This window comes from Vanellus vanellus, assembly GCF_965231255.1.
Source record: "Vanellus vanellus genome assembly, chromosome: 2".
Classification (NCBI taxonomy): domain Eukaryota; kingdom Metazoa; phylum Chordata; class Aves; order Charadriiformes; family Charadriidae; genus Vanellus; species Vanellus vanellus.
This window is the reverse complement of record NC_138906.1, coordinates 4683645-4700344: the sequence shown is the minus strand read 5'-3', so window position 1 is coordinate 4700344 and position 16700 is coordinate 4683645. Positions and strand designations below refer to the sequence as shown.

The following is a 16700-nucleotide window of genomic DNA, read 5'->3' as shown; positions in this document are numbered from 1 at the left end:
AATTTTCATATTTCTTTTTTAACCGGTCTCTAAATTCTCTAACCCAATTAGTCTCTGACTTATGGCAGCTTTATACGTGGAGAAACTCATTGACTTTCTTGGAATTAACTCCTCATTCACAGGAGTAAACAAAAGGAAAACTATGATCTGCAGAAAATTTTTTCCCAAATATGGTTAAAACCCACATTCTTCCCAAAATACCATTTCTTGAAATGACTACTGTAGTGGCTTTTATGGCGGCAGTGATGAAACCAATAGTGGTGGAGGTTTGATGCGTATCTGTTGTTACTGATGTTAGCGGTCCTCTACCATAAATCGTCAGGTAGTGATGGCAGCATCAGCACTCTCTAATGACTACTTCCCGCCTTTAGGCAAAGACGGACAGATCCACCACACTTGTTGTGATCTAAAGGCAAGCAAAGGGGAATTATTTTGTCTCTAGCGGTCCAGATTTTGCATTAACACCACTGTAATTTTGGGCCTTCCAGTGTCCACTTCCTATGGTTTTCTGGACATTTTCACCTGACGTGTTCCAAGTATCTAAATGTCAGGAATACTTCCGACCTCTTCCAATGCCTCATTATGATATTTATGGGTTTGGTTTTTTTTGTACTTTACTATAGACTGTTGGGAAATTTTGTAATTTGTAGATTACACAATACAGAGTTGTGAGCAACACAAACACTTTTTTTTTTTTTTTTTTTTTGATTAAATTCATATGGCCTCTGCTTGCTGGTGGTAGTGCTGGTCTGGGCGTGCACACCACCCCAGTCTACATTCCGTCCCATTACTTCCCCTTCTTTCTCTGCAAAAAAAATCTTTCCAGGAAAAACAAAAAAAGGAAAACATCCTGTCATACAAGTATCTAAAGGGTGGGTTGAAGGAGGATGGAGCCAGGCTCTTCAATGGTTCCCAGTGACAGGACGAGGGGTAACAGGCACAAGTTAGAACACAGCAAGTTCCGTTCAAATACACGGAAACACTTCTTTACGGTGAGAGTGAGAGAGCACTGGCACAGGCTGCCCAGGGAGGTGGGGGCGTCCCCTTCTCTGGAGATTTTCAAGACCCGCCTGGATGCAGTCCTGAGTGATGTGCTCTGGGCAATCCTGCTTTGGCAGGGGAGTTGGACTAGATGATCTCTAGAGGTCCCTTCCAACTCTGAAAACTCCGTGATTCCGTGATCCACTGTTCATTACCAAGGGAATGATCATGATAGTCTCCATGTTTCACTAGCATCTCCTTTGTCCTTCTTCATCATGCACTCTACCTCCCTTTTCATCTATTGACACCCCTCACACTGCCTTTTCACTGCCTTCAGATTGTAACCCGCCCAGATCAAGGCATATATCTTTATACACCTTTACTTTTGACAGGAAGGAATCTAGTACCCGGGAAATTACTAAATAATAACATCATTGCCTTTAGTCTCTTTCATACCAACCAAATTTTCCCAGGTATATGCAGATCCTTGTGAGGCTGGATTGCATTTAAATTTCGGTGTTATTTTTCCTACTCTCTGAATACATTGCGGGCAGTCGGAGACGTTCAATAGGAAACCGGAGACAGGCTGTCCTAAACTCTGACACTATTACTGAATCACACCCTGGCTTCAAGATTTCTTTTTCAGTTACTCCGAAAGCTTGAACAAAATACAGCTCCTGTCTCCCTGTTCAGGAGTATGAAATGCAGTGCGTTAAATGCCTCTTAACAGAGTATGAACTGCCTTTTTATAATGTATCTATTTCCTTTGTTTCCTCCACTAGATCATACGGTCTCATGGATCATAAGGTCCCGTGGGCTCTAATAAGGAATTGTTTGACTCACCACTAGAACAATATCCAGGAGAGATTATGGAATTTGCACACCGGAAGAAATTAAGTTATTTAATTCAGTCATTTCTCATTCTCAGATTTGAAGGAGTAAACAAGGAATAAATGCCTCTCGAGTATCCACATTGGCGTCACTGTGGTTAAATCAGGAATGAATTTGGCCCAAGATCTGTTATAAGTTGACTTCTATACAGACCTGCCTTTTCCACTGAGATAACTATTTATAAACAATAGAAAAGCAAGAAAGTGGGGACGACAGGAGTCTGAATATGAAGGGGCAGCTTGCTTCTGAGCTCCATTGCAACTCTTCTTCTGGAGACCGTTTAGCTTTCGATGTCAGCATTTATTTTTGGTTTGTTCTGTTTTGCTTTGTTTTCCAGCTGTAAGAAGAGCAGAAAAATCTTCTTAACCCTAGAGCTACCATGAAACCTATATAATGATAATTTGTAAATTCCTTAGAGGGAACTTAATATACGTGTAGCAGAATTTGATATAAATTCTGAAATTACCAGTCATATAGACTTGAGGTCAGTTGCTATTATCAACATCAAAGTTGTTTTGCATCTGTCTGTTTTGCTTAATCTTTTTATCCTTTAAGAAAGAAGTCAAAATTCTTGACAAATGATATTGACTAAGCAATTGTTGACCTCAGGCTTTGACTGAATAACTCCCGTTGAAAATCCTTCTACAATCCCAATCTACTACATTGGGATTTATTAAGATTGAAGTGTAAACCCATACCCAGAGACTCTTTCAAGGTCTGTGTCCAATTTTAGTCCCACTTCAGTGCTGTTGTGAAATTAGTTAGAAGCTGACAAATCAAAGGAATATATTATCATTTTTTTCTTTTGTGATAGAACAGATTTGAAGCCCTGAATTTATTGCTGGGAAACCTCGATGCTCAAGACACCTGCTACTAAATCTTCTTCTCATTTTCTTCCATGCAACTAAATCCTCCCTCCATTTTCAAAGGGAGGCAGACTCCAAAACATCAAAAAGACATGCTGAAAAAAATTCTGCTTTCTCTGTATCCATGGCAACTAGTTATCCTAGTGGTCTTTACAGATGTCTTCTTCACAGGACCATAAAACTCATAATGGGGCAAATGTCACTGCTCTCCATGAGCGGCAAAAGTGGCAATGAGCTGTTCAGCCACACAGCTTGGGAAGATTCCTTACCTACAGCCCTCTTGAAAGCCAGGGTTCCCTGTGAGGCATGTTAATACTCGTGGGGAAAAAATATATCGTATATAATATACATATTGTATATATAAATATGTATTTATTTCTATCCAGTTCCTCTATCGCCACAAATGATTGTAGGCTTAGTTAATATTGTTAATTGAAGCTATTCAAAAAGGTAAGACACAGCTGATAGTGCTCCACCCACCTGTCCTTAACCCCTTTTTTTGGGTGGGTTGTGCCTGTGAAGGGGAGGCTCCATATGGGTGGGATCTGACAGAGGAAGGTAAGGATTTGTTGGAGAGAAACACGTCTTTCTGTTCCTTGCTCCGTTGCTTGTTTCTCAAACTCGGTCTTAACTCTGTAAACTTCAGGTGGTATTTTTACTATGCTCTTCCCGGAAATGATTCTGAGCCCATTCATTAATTGACTAAAGTTTGTAGCACTGTGATGCGTGAAAAGCCTGCTAGGCACTGGTGGAATAGCCATCCTTTTCCCTTCTCTCTCAGCTTGGAGAATTAGCAGAAGATAGAGTCGATAAAGAAAAGCGCACGATCTCTTCTTGCCCTAAAAAGGGAAGGAAGTGAGTCAGAATGGTGCGGTGGTGGGGTAGGACGATGACAGTCATTTTGGCTGCCACCAGCGATGAAAGAAGTAAGGGGTACCAGCTGCTGCCCGGCAAGGCTGCCTCCAGCAGTACCCCATGATCTCACATAACCCGTGTCCGGAGCGATGCCAGATTAGCCGCAGCTGGTGCGCTTGGCACTGGCTCAGGTTCTGGCAGCCTCTAAGAGTCATTCTGTCCTCCAGCAGTGTTGGAATAAAAATCGCCCGTTTTTTCTTTTTTTTTTTTTTTTTTTCAGTAATTTCACAAAGTCTTTTTGCCTCCAGAGCAGCAGTGGTGACTTTTCATACAAGAATAACTAATCTTTTTTTATTATATTTAAAGAAAATAAAAAAAAAAAAAAACACCTCTCCATTATTGGCTTTTTACTCTTCTGTATAATAAGACAAATAAGTGTTCCAAAGATTTTGCCAAACTAAAGTTTTGCTTTAAAATTCTCCAAAGCTCACCTAACGCCAATTGGTTGGCAGCGCTTAAAGGATTCTGGAGATTTTCTTGGATGAGGTTTTCTTGGCAGTTAACAGTGCAAGAACAGCAATAAGTGTGAGTTTATAATGAATATCCTGTGATTGTAAAGAATTAAACAGCTTTAAAAGAAAAAAAAAAGGTTATACCTCTCTAATAGTAGATAATAGCTCCTGTTATTTGAAGGCTGATCTTTGCCATGTATAAAATGTTCAAAGAAAAAAAAAAAATTGGTATTAACCTTTCCTTTTGAGGTGAGTTGCACGTGAGACATAGACAAGAACCTTTCACCTTCTTGAGGAGAATAGTTCTAACGTTTGAATTTTTGCACAAATGAGAAGATCTTCATTCTTTTGTCACCTCTGAGACAGACCATGGTCACAGTGACCTGTGTGTGTATTTGTATCTACTTTTTCCCCCACCAGAATAGTAGGAATAAGGATAGAGTTTGAATTTATGATTTGTGAGGCTCAGTCCTAAAGTGGTCTGAAGGTGAACCAAGGTGCTTGAGTGATGCAGAACATCCAGACCAGCTGAAATCCTCTCTGATGAACTCTGGTGAAAAAAAGACTTGCTCCCAATCCTAAAGTACACAGTCTGTGTTTGGTAAATGCAGAGCATATGCACTTCATCTTTTGAGAGCTGAAGCCTGCTGTCTTCAGCTCTTATTTTTCTGTTGTTGTGCTATAAACCCCACCATTCCAAACAAAGAAAAAACAGAGTTTCTCTTTCTTTGATTTTTAGTTTTTAATATAATCTAGGATTAACTTGCTACATAAAAAGTGAAATATCTCAAATATTTATTTTTTTTTTTCCAATGTCCTCTTTCATAAATTTAGCTGATATTTGTAATAGTACTTTGAAAACTGTGCTGTCCTTAGCACATCTTAGATCTCTGGAAATGTCATCCTGTAAAACAACTCACTTTACTGATAGTGACGTACCAGTAGAAAATGCTATCACAGTTTATATAATTAGCGTTACATAAACAATGGACTCTAAATAGTCATAATACAGTGTTGCATAACTTTATAGCAGGGGCAGCGGTTATTTAGAGAAAGGTAATGGAAAATATTAAGGTGAGCCAACTGCTGGTAAACTTGACCGCAGTTTATTTTTCTTCACGTGCAGCCCTTGCCGAGTCACTTGGATTATATAAATGGAATCCCTCTGCTCTAATTCCAGCTGGTTTAAGCCTAAAATTAGGCTTTCTTTTGGTGCCTTTTCTAATCAGTGGAAGAAAATACGCATCTCCAGAGGATGATTTATCTCAGAAACCCTCTAGCAGTTCCCTCCAGAGATGTGTATTTAGCTTCAGGCACTGTAAAAGAAACGTAGAAGAATTTAACTCAGATTTACATATATAATGTTTCTACTGTTGAGGTGAATGAATACCACGTTAGACAATGCAAGGTGCATCTCGGTGCAGCAGTAGCAAAATTTGGATAGAAGAACAAATTCTCAGTGTAATAGCTGGTCTGGATGACAAATGCTGAAATAATAAATAGGCTTTGTTTAAAAAATTCATAAATCTATCGGGAACAGTACTGGAAAGAAAAAAAAAAAAACAACTTTCCCTTTTCTCTGCTCACCTTCCTCTTGTACTTGGTCTTTCATGCCTTATTTGTATATAAGATATTTTAAGGAAGGAATAAATTTTCTTTTTCCATATGCATGATCAAGTATTCTCTGTTCCAACACAGAATGTCTTCCTTTAGTGGTTTTTCCCCCCTTTGTGTTGTGGTGTGTGTGAGTTGGGTTTTTTTTTGGTTTGTTTTTTTTTTTTTTTCCCTTCCCCCCTCTTATAACTTACTCTGGAATTCCAGTTGATGTTTCTTTTCTATTCTCTTATGGCCTGGACTTTCAAAAGAGACTATTGACTCAGACAGGGTTATGAGTTTGCTGCCTAACTCAAAACACCTACAGAACCACCATTTCTGTAACAGGGCTTCCTATAAGATACTTTTGCTTTGAAATGTCAATTACTTTTGAAAATCTAGGCCCCATACCCAGGCCTCAGTTAAACTCTTATTTATTTTGTATTTACCTAGATTTATGAAAGAACTGAGAGCACCTATCTCCTCTCCCCCCTCTCTCTGAAAGGCTTTACATGTAGTATGCCCTTTAAAAGTTATTGTGCATCCCATAATTCAGTTTAATATGCTGGCTTGTAACGTCACGTTGCCTTTGACATTACTCTCCTGAAGGCAATATGACCTTGAAGGTGATATTTTAAACTAATAAATGAGGAGAGGAACTGAAAATCAGACTGAATGCTGTAAGTCAAAAGGATGGATTTCCATCTCAAACCCTTATTTCCATACATGAAAAATACAGAAGCCTAACACTTGTGTATTCATGTTTTTTCTTGATTTCCCAAGGAAACTGATTCTATGCAAATTCTGGTCTACTCCCTTTTGTCTGTATATGAATCCATAAATTCCTTTGTCCGTTGTCCTGTCATTCCTTTTTTCACTCCCCCCTTCACCCAATAGTTTTGCCTCCACTGAATAAAGTCAGCAACATTTGACAGAGGTACGCTAGTCTCAAAGCCGCAAATTCCTGTACGTTTTACGAAAACGGTGTGCCGAGTACATGCAAGATGACAAAGTAATTATTTTCATGCAGAGGGGGACAGGCAGGACTTACCCGGTTTATTAAGAGGTGTGAATGAGTGAGTAGTGAATTAGTACACAGGGTCTCGCCTTCCAAAAAAACATGTCTCTGCTTTTGCACCTTCTCCTGCCAAGAAGTTAGCAGAGATGAGGAGGAGGAACGTTGTATTAGGGACCGGATAATGACATGGGAGGTTGTTGTGGATACTGTTAAGAGGATTTAAATATAGAGAGTGTAAATGAGGGTATTGCAGTAGAGGCACCATGAGAAAATAGGACAAAAATCTGTAGAAAAAGAACTGCTTGTGCATAGTCCTGGTGACATAGTGACTCTGTGCTGGTGGAAGATAACAAGCTCTGTTCACAGTGGATTTAAAGTGAGGTCCATTCCTTGAACCTGGTGAACTTCAGCTATGGGGCTGCCTAAAATCTGCTTTTACATCTAGCCACTATCAACACTGGGCATCTCAAGGCAGCCTTACACAGAGCACAAAAAGAAGATAAGGGACCATAAGCAATTTCAGAAGAGCATTTTATCACTGTTATTCTGCCAGCATGGCTTGCTTTGGGGTGTGGGTTTTTGTGCTTTGTTTTGTTTGTTTTTTTTCTCTTGGTGCTTTTCCAGATAATTGGGGTAAGACGGGAGGATTTCAGCTGCCAGGAGTAGCAGGTTAGAGAGAAAGTGTTTTGCTCCAAGAGGCTTAATTTGAAGCGAAGGACAGGAACAAGGCTGACATGAACCTCCACGGAGGGAGGATGACCAGAATGGTTTTAGTGTTAGGTATAATTTTAAAATTGCATCAGAAGATTCGGCAATGGTAAATACCCGCGATTTCCTCCTTGTTATGAAATTTGACCTTTCTCTGAAGGAGAGGTTCTTTTTCAATGGCTGCCAGGTCAGATCCATCCTTAGGTATCTGAGGCACCCCCCTCAGCTTCAACGTTATTAAATTTAAACTTAGGTGTCATGGCCTTCATATGAAACTCATGTAAAATCAGTATTGTGGATTCAGCTGAAATCAGGACTCTTTTTTAATTTTGGGGTTTTTGACGTACATTTCACAAGAACAGTACAAGGTGGACGCTGCCACAGGGAACTTGCAGTCTAAACACAAGTTTTATCTCACGTTTACAAGAAGAAGCTTGAGACAGCGATGTAGGGATTGATCACGTGGCCTTTCATAAGCAGCCACTGTGGTTTGCTGGCAGTTGGAATTATTCAGGAGCTGCACAGCTATGTTGGCATCGTTCACAGCAACGTGTCCCAGCCCTCAGCTGAACTCCTTCGCTCAGGATCGGAAAGCGGCTAAAGGAGGCTGCATAGCCACTGGTCAGCCCTCCACCCAGAGGACAGAGCTGGTTCGTGTGTGCTCCAGAAGACCACGCAGACCCTATGGGGAATACAAGCTTCAGCCATTGAATAGGCAGCTGTCTAGGCTAAGCTAGTTCTTAGCCCTACTTCTTAGTGGAAGTACACTTACAGTGTGATTCACCACCACTGCCACCTTCAAATGGGATTATCCCTATCCAGAAAGTCATTCTCCATGAACTACAAAGAAAACTTTGCTTAGCCGAATAATCCTATAGTTGAACGACTACTTTGTGTTTTCTCAAAAGTCAGTGACAAGGGGTGGAGGCACCCAAAGGGTCATCCATCCCATCGGAGAGGAGGTGACTAGCTGAATAAGATGAAACGCTCTTATGCCCAGGCTATGAAGAGGGCATAAGTAGTAACTTGAGATCAGATGCCAAGCTTTACACCTTTTATGTTAACTGAGATGAATCATAGAATGGTTTAGGTTGGAAGGGACCTTGAAGATTCTCTCATTCCAACCCTCCTGCCATAGGCAAGGACACCTCCCACCAGACCAGGTTGCTCAAAGCCCTGTCCAACCTGGCCTTGAACACCTCCAGGGATGGGGCAGCCACAACTTCCCTGGGCAACTTGTTCCGGTGTCTCACCACCTTCAGAGTAAAAAGTTTCTTCCTAATATCTAAATCTCCCCTCTTCCAGTTTGAAGCCATTCCCCCTCATCCTATCACTACATGCCCTTGTAAAAAGTCCTACAAATTTTACCAAACGTGAATTTCAGTCTGCAGGTTGCAATGCGGACATGGGAAGGGAAGGCAGAGTTTGTGCTCTCTGCAAGGTGTCTTGTTTTCAAGACCACCCGTTAACAAGACCATCACTTTTCACTCTGGCCCAAATGAAATCTTATTCTTTAAAACTATCTGTTGTTATTACTGATTTCTAATGTGCTAAGAACGAGGAAAATTTGCCCACTTGAAGCTGCACCTTGCTGCTAGAAGTGTCTGAGCTAGCTTGGGCATCCCTACATCACATGGCAAAGGAGACATACCGTCAGTGCCAGAGGAGAACCCTGCTGTGCAGTTTCACACTCAAGTCACATTGATTTCCGTGGGCAGATTTCACCCAGCAGGAGTTGCTGGCTGTATCATGGTTTACAAATGTAAGGGGATTGTGCACACTGGCCTTTATCACATTTAATATCTTTTTTTTTTTTTTTCCATTCTTTTCTTTGTTCTTGTAAAGTGTTTGTTTCAAATGTGCTTCTCCAGGCAGGATCAGACAACGTTCTCATTGATTATTATTTTTTTCCAATCTCCATCACTCACTTATTTTAGTAACTCAGGCAAATTAGTTAATTCTCTGCTTGTCTATCCCTGTCTTCCAATGTCAGCACATCAGTGCTTTCTAGCACAACGAACTTATAATGTCTTTTTAAATGGGGCTATTATTTAGCTCTGGATGGTATTAGCGCGCACACACAAAAAAAAATAATATCCACCTGGTATAACTGAATTTGAAACACAGTGCTAGGAAATATTTATTCTCTGTCTACACAATGCAGTATGAGGATTTCCTTGCATTTCTCAAGGTTGGTTTTCAGTATCTATTGCATCCCAGTGTTTGGAAAATGACTGATGTTGAAGTAATAATAAGAAACAAGAGAGCTTTCCCTATTCCTATCAAATTCATTTAATTTAAGTGAGCAAGGCTAACAGGTGGTTCTCAGAAGATCTCATTAGCCACTTTTATTGCCTCTAACACCTCTTGTAAGCAAATGTCTTATTACCATGGATATTTACATATCCTTTACTTTCATATCGAGTGCCATACATCAGTGAACTATAAACCTGTTATAACATGTCTTCATGTTTGCATGGTCCTAGTGAGTGGACAGGCACCAGGTATCAAAGACAATATAAATGAAATAGCGCTCAATGTGATCTTGATTTCCATCTTTAGTACGCTGATTGTATCCTAAAACTTTTCAAACTCCAGTCTTTAAACCCTTTGGAGATGTTCTAGTGAATCACAGCATTCATACAATGAGATCCCCATTTGGCAAAGGAAACAACCTGGGGTAGGAGTGGAAGAAAGAGAGAGGAGAGGGAAATGTAAAGGATTCCTTTTTTTCCAGCTCCTGCCATGAATTAATGAGCATTTTTGAACTAATATTGTATTCTGGTGGGTCTGGAAAAGCTGAGGGATTTGTGGCTAATGGGATCAGGATTTTACATGGTTATTATATTACATGGTGTGATCTGATGCTGCATCATTTAATTTGAAAAAACGGTTATCAACTGCCTATCATACGCCGTCATTATAAAACCGTAGTAGTGTTGTTTGAGACTGACCTAATTCTTCAAACACTTTATCACTCAGAATTGCTCTATCCGCCACACGTGGTAGTAACTGGCTTGTATTTTGTGAGAAAACATAGGGCTTGATTCGCTGCCACTGAAGCTGATGGAAAAATTACACCAAGTCCAGCCCTGTGAGTGTACGCTCTCCAGGGATGGAAATCTGCTACTATCACCAAAGCTGATAAACCCCACACTGTTTTTACAAGTTGATCACCCAAACCTCGTTATTTTGTACTCGTGCCAGGCTGAAAGTACGACACTTTGAAGTATTATCCGCTTTTACTGAAGATCTTATTTTCCCTGGTACATAGTCAAGGAGGGAGTATTTCAACTGAAAACCTCTTAGAAAATCATAGAATTTGGGGCTTTTAACAATTGATAAGATTATGTGTTCGATTTCAACATCAAATGCAAATAAACACTGGAGATATTTAGACTTATTTTTTCATTCTTTTCCTGCTGAGATGATCTCCCTGTTTAAGATTCCTTCGCTAAGTCATTTTTTTAGACATTAGTAGGAAATTTGAGAGATTACTCTGAGCTGTTCTGTACGCCGGATAAATCTTCGAAGTTTATGAGCTAGTAAGATGGTGGTTTACAGAATTACAGGAGAGGTCACGCATAGATAGCTGCTTCCTGAAACTCAGTCATAGTTTGCCACAGTGATCAGAAAGAAGCAGGATATGGGCTCCTTTATTGTATTTACAATAGCACATGGGACGTCAATTTTTTCTGATATCCTAGGAGAAGACACCTCCCATCCACAGTCCAATCACCTCTTCTCTCTGCGTGCTTGTAACAGGAGGTTGGTTCTTTACCACTCAGGTCTTTTATCCCAACCTTTGATGAGCATTAGGGCCAACAGAAATGTATAGAATTTAAATCAAAGATGCCTAAAGGTTTAGCTCAGCATTACTTAAAGATAGCGAAATGATACTAAAAGATAGCTACATGGTGGTAGGGGAAATTTGTTTCTGGTGTATCTTGGAGTGATTTAGCTGGGACTAAGAAGTGTCATCTGCTGCCAGGGTAAAATCTGGACGTTATTGTACCATGCAACTACATATTTTATGCTCTTCCTATGAATGAATATTATTTTATTCCAGGGAAAGCTTATTAGAAAATGATACTATTATTTTTTTAAACAAGCACGTTTTTATGTATAGAGGAAAGAGCCAACTATAAAGTGCAATAACAGTGTGAAGAAAGGAACGGATTTCCCCCACTAATGTATTTTATCCCTCCTTCTCTTCTACAGGTTGCCCAGGAATGTGGGACAATATCACGTGCTGGAAACCTGCAAGTGTGGGTGAAATTGTCTTTGTCAAGTGTCCTGCACTGTTCAGATTTATCATCTCTGAAGATGGTAAAGTATTTTCTCTTTGTTTTTTTGACTCTGTCTGATAAAGCTGCATGGCCAGCATGAGTGTAAAACCTCACTTAGATACTCAGTATGGGGGGAAATCAAAGACTCTACAGAGGTGTGGAGCTGGGTTACAATTTAAAATAATGCTGTAGAAAACCAGGACCTTTGTGTGTAGATATGTGTGTGTGAGCAGGAGTGAGAGGGAATGTGTGAAAAAAGCCTTGACACACTATACAGTTTGAAAATATCACCAACTAATTGCTAAAGGGGATCTTCTGCCCTTGAGTCTCCATTGAAATCAATGAGAAATAAAACTCTTTGGGTCTTGGATAACTAATCAGCACAATTCAAACCTATTTTAGAAAGTTACTAAAACTCAGAGCTGGGATCTGCTTATGCCTAAGGACAACATAGGCATGAGATGACCAATGTGAGGAGCTCCCATGTTGGGAGTCCAGGGAAGGGTCGGTGGGAATTGAAGATTCCTGGAGAGATGCAGAAGCCCCATCATGCCTTTTTGTGGTCTGTGAAAATGAGACATCACCACCCTTCTGCCTCACGCAGCTGGTACTAGCAACCAAGCAATCAAATGAAAGTTCGGAACTTTGAACTGTTTCTGCTTCCAGCATGCATGGCTGCCTAACATGGTTGCCCCCTGTCTTGCAAAAAATACTGCACATGGTCAGCTAGGCTGGTGTATTTTGCTGGTCCTGCACCTGGGGAGGAAGAATGCTAGGCACCAGTACAGGTTAGGGGCGGACCTGCTGGGAAGTAGCTCTGAGGAGAAGGATCTGGGGGTTGTGGTAGACAGTAAATTATCCATGGCCCAGCAATGTGCCCTTGTTGCCAAAAAGGCCAATGGAATCCTGGGCTGCATAGGGAAGAGTGTGGCCAGTAGGTCGAGGGAGGTCATTCTCCCCCTCTACTCGTCACTGGTGAGGCCACAACTGGAATACTGTGTCCAGTTTGGGGCTCCCCAGTTCAAGAGGGACAGGGAACTGCTGGAGCGAGTCCAGAGAAGAGCAACTAAGATGATTGAGGGATTGGAGCATCTCCCTTATGAGGAAAGGCTGAGAGAGCTGGGACTCTTTAGCCTGGAGAAGAGAAGGCTGAGGGGAGACCTTATTATGGCGTACAAGTATCTAAAGGGTGGGTTGAAGGAGGATGGAGCCAGGCTCTTTTCAATGGTTCCCAGTGACAGGACGAGGGGCAATGGGCACAAGTTAGAACACAGGAAGTTCCATTCAAATACACGGAAACAATTCTTTACGGTGAGGGTGACAGAGCACTGGCACAGGCTGCCCAGGGAGGTGGTGGAGTCCCCTTCTCTGGAGATTTTCAAGACCCGCCTGGATGCAGTCCTGAGTAATGTGCTCTGGGCAATCCTGCTTTAGCAGGGGAGTTGGACTAGATGATCTCTAGAGGTCCCTTCCAACTCTGATAATTCTGTGATTCTGTGATTTTCTCTTTTCTTTCTTTCTGCTACCACTTTTGGCTTGGACCAAAAGCACTCACCATGCTTGGTAACTGAAGCCTGTTAGACTCCAGCTTCAATCCTTATACAACCCAGCTGCTGCTCTCAATGGAGTTGCTATTTAAAGGAGAACCTTCCTTAGCAGTGGTAATACTATCTGACCTAGTTATTAATATTACCTGGTGCTTTTTAATGGGAAGAGTCTCTGTGCAGGCTACTGTTTACATGATACCTTTGAAATACGTGAAAATTTTCTGGGTAAAAATGAGTTTGTGGACAGGGGGAAATACTAAATTGTTCACCGCAGATACATAGATTGATTAGAGGGTCTCTTGAATTCCTTTGGGTTTTTTTCCCACGATTCCATGAAATTATCTTCCCAGCTGAATGACCGTGAGAGGCTGTCTTCCCAGCAGTGTTAGTTACCGACAAACCTTTCCTGATAACTAACACAGATTTTTCCATCTCCTCCCAGCACCCACCAAGGCCACTGTAGATCACTTAATTAACACTGTCCGTTGATGATCAACTTCATCATTTTCCCCTGGGATCCTTTTTCGCAAAGATTATTTTACTAATGAATTATTCATTTACTATCTTGAGTCAAAAATCCACCTTCTCTCCATTGCCACACACAGAGCACAATTTGTAGGAGGACAGTGTTTCATACACAGCTCTGGGACCTTTGAAATCCTCACCATTAAATATATCCATTTGAACTCACCTAGACACCAAAGCAAGTGCTTGTGAAATGGAAAGGAATTTAACGGTAATCATTACCTCATCTAAACTTATCCATATGGAACTCGAGTGTTTTCTACACTTCCTCTACACTTCATCTGTAGTCAATAGAGAGAAAGAAGCCCACAGAAGGCAATTCATGTTATTCCGAGAGACATGAGGTGGATCATACCTTGGAGATACCTCTCTTTATCCAGAAAGTACTAAGGGGAACTCACTTAAACCAGGCACCTAATTTTTGAAAGGGGAAAAATAAGTTGCTCTTTAAATTATCAGGTATGAAAATATAATTACTGTTGTAATTCTATGTGCTTTAATTAGAGCTGGTATAATTAAACCTAATCTTTACTACTGTAATATTGGTTCAGTATTGACTCAGTGAGTACAACGGCACTTACTGAGCCATCCACGGTTAGTGATAATAGAAAAACCAAAAAGTCAGCATCCAGTAGGGTCTGTATCTAGCATGGGGAAGGAAATACTCTTCCCTCTTTAAGGTATATTTTTGTGTTTGGTTTTGTTTTGTTGGTTTTGTTTTGGTTTTCTTTTGGTGTGGTTTTTTTTTTTTTTTTTTTCAATTTTCCATGACTTTGTAATCAATTTTTGTCGACTTATTGACTACTTGTCATTCATCCCAATCGTCAAACCAATTCTGGTCGTCCTTTGAGCAGGATATACACTCAACCAAAAGTTTTCGCTATCCAGTTTTCAGTGATGCTTACAGCCTGCAGGCAAAATACTTTTTTTGTTATTTACTGTGCATCAGCAGATGGCTGATATAGTGTTATCTTCTGATATAACTGCAGGAAGCCTTCTGCTCATACAGCGTCTGCCCGAATTTCCATTAAGACCCCTCCTTTTTGGTGGCCTGTAATCTACTTTGCCTACATACCCTCCAGCTACAGTGTGCTCACGCACGGTGACATAACATACCACTTTTCTCCCTCTCCCTGCTTGTTTTGGGTACCACGCTCAGGGATATCGCCAGTGTGATGCTGTGGGGAGTGGTGCCACGTACATCTAGAGTGTGGGAAATCTGCCCCACTGCCAACCTGCCCACACACCTCTGCCATGGATGTTTTAACTATTCTTTATTTCGAGGGTTATCTCGAACGCTTCTATTTATATCCCACAGAAATACGGTGCCGTTTCACTTTTACTGATGAAATTTCTTTTCCACGGTGTTATAATTTCTGAAGTAATTAAGTCTAGGAGGACTCTTGAGAAATCATCTAGTCTGTCTCCGTCCTCAAAGACAAAGTTAGCTCAATACAATCTGTTCCAGCACTTAACTAACCCTTAATGTGTTAATGGGAAAGACCTTTTTTTTTTTTTATTTTAATAGAAAAAGTAATATATGTTTTAGAAAAATAATAAATATTTATATATATATAAAATGAAAAGCTCTACTATAACTAGGGCTGTGTAAAATAAAGGACTGAAATAATATTTTTAAATTATTTGCTGAGGATTTCCAGACCTGAACTTCACATTTGACCTGTAGCAGGGTGATAGCATGACCCTGGGGGAGGAGTAGTCCATCCGGTGTAAACATATGTCCTGCTTTTTTTTATCTCCTTACAGGATCACTTACAAAAGTGACAGCTGTTACCTCTTGTAGTGTTGGGTTTGAGGGGTTTTTGGACATCTGTTCAGCAGGAACAAAACCAAAATCCATAATTCATTAGATAAACGAATAAACATTTAATCTGGGGTAGTTGGAAATCTCTACAGATCCAGCTAGATTTGCACTAGTGACCCCAAGGTGGAAATATCTACATCCATAATCACTCTCCCGGGTGAATCAGCATGAGTTTTCACCATCATTGCTGCTAATTTTAATTAGCCAAGTATACTTGTTTCAATGAGGGCTTAATGAAAAAAGTCACATATTATGGTGGTTCCTTAAAGAAAGGGTTATTAGATAACTAAAATGTTCCTAAGACACAGCTAATCACATTTTATAGATTGTTACAGTATCCTCTGGCTGCTGCTACGTTTCTAGAATATGTAACTAGGTTGGCACTGCCACTACTATTTATTAACAGCATATTCATTCTTAATACAGCAAAATTTTTAGATGACCATAAATCATTTTTACAAAGAGCAGCAATAACTTTAAATTATACTTTTAAAAAGTTTGTCCTATAAAGCGCCTGTAGGTATAACTGCTTGTATAACAACAGGCAAACCATATGATGGGGAAGTGTTAATTTTGAGTAGGGGGTAGGAATTACCTCACTTGGCTTCGGATATCTAAAAGTTATATGTGTAAATCTGAACTGATCACACGGATTTTTGGTTCAGTAAATGGAAAGCACTGGGTACTTGTAGAAGATATTTCCTCTGACCTATCTCAAATGTTTATCTTGAGATGAATGAAGTCAGTGGAGAAGGCTTTTTTTTTTTTTTTATGAATTTCAGAAAGGAATTTGACTTCCTTGACTTGGATGTCTGATTTCCATATGCAGTAAAAAGAGAAAAAAAAAAAAAGTGCCATACTACAAAATATAAATTAACCAACTAAACCGTCATCTGGAGAGATGCTTTGTTGAAAAACTTTCTATGGATTTAGCTAAAAATACCAGCTGTTGCTGGTTTTAATTTGAAAATATACTCTGCTCTAACCTTCACTGCAATTGAACAGAGTAACATTTGAACTGCTGTGAACATCGTACAGAAAGCTGCGTGCTTGGTGACCCTTCCTTGTAAAATTTCATTTCGCCTCTCTG

At 40.2% G+C, this 16700-nt stretch overlaps 1 protein-coding gene across 3 annotated transcripts in view; it reads left to right on the top strand.

Moving 5' to 3' along the window:
- Positions 1-16700, top strand: part of ADCYAP1R1 (ADCYAP receptor type I) — a gene marked incomplete at both ends in the record, with an annotated part of 116079 nt that overhangs the window by 45139 nt on the left and 54240 nt on the right. For all 3 annotated transcript variants that reach the window (XM_082480148.1, XM_082480149.1, XM_082480147.1), the window contains one exon: positions 11646-11753. In XM_082480148.1, coding sequence (XP_082336274.1) covers positions 11646-11753 — 108 coding nt within the window. The remainder of the gene's footprint in view (positions 1-11645; positions 11754-16700) is intronic.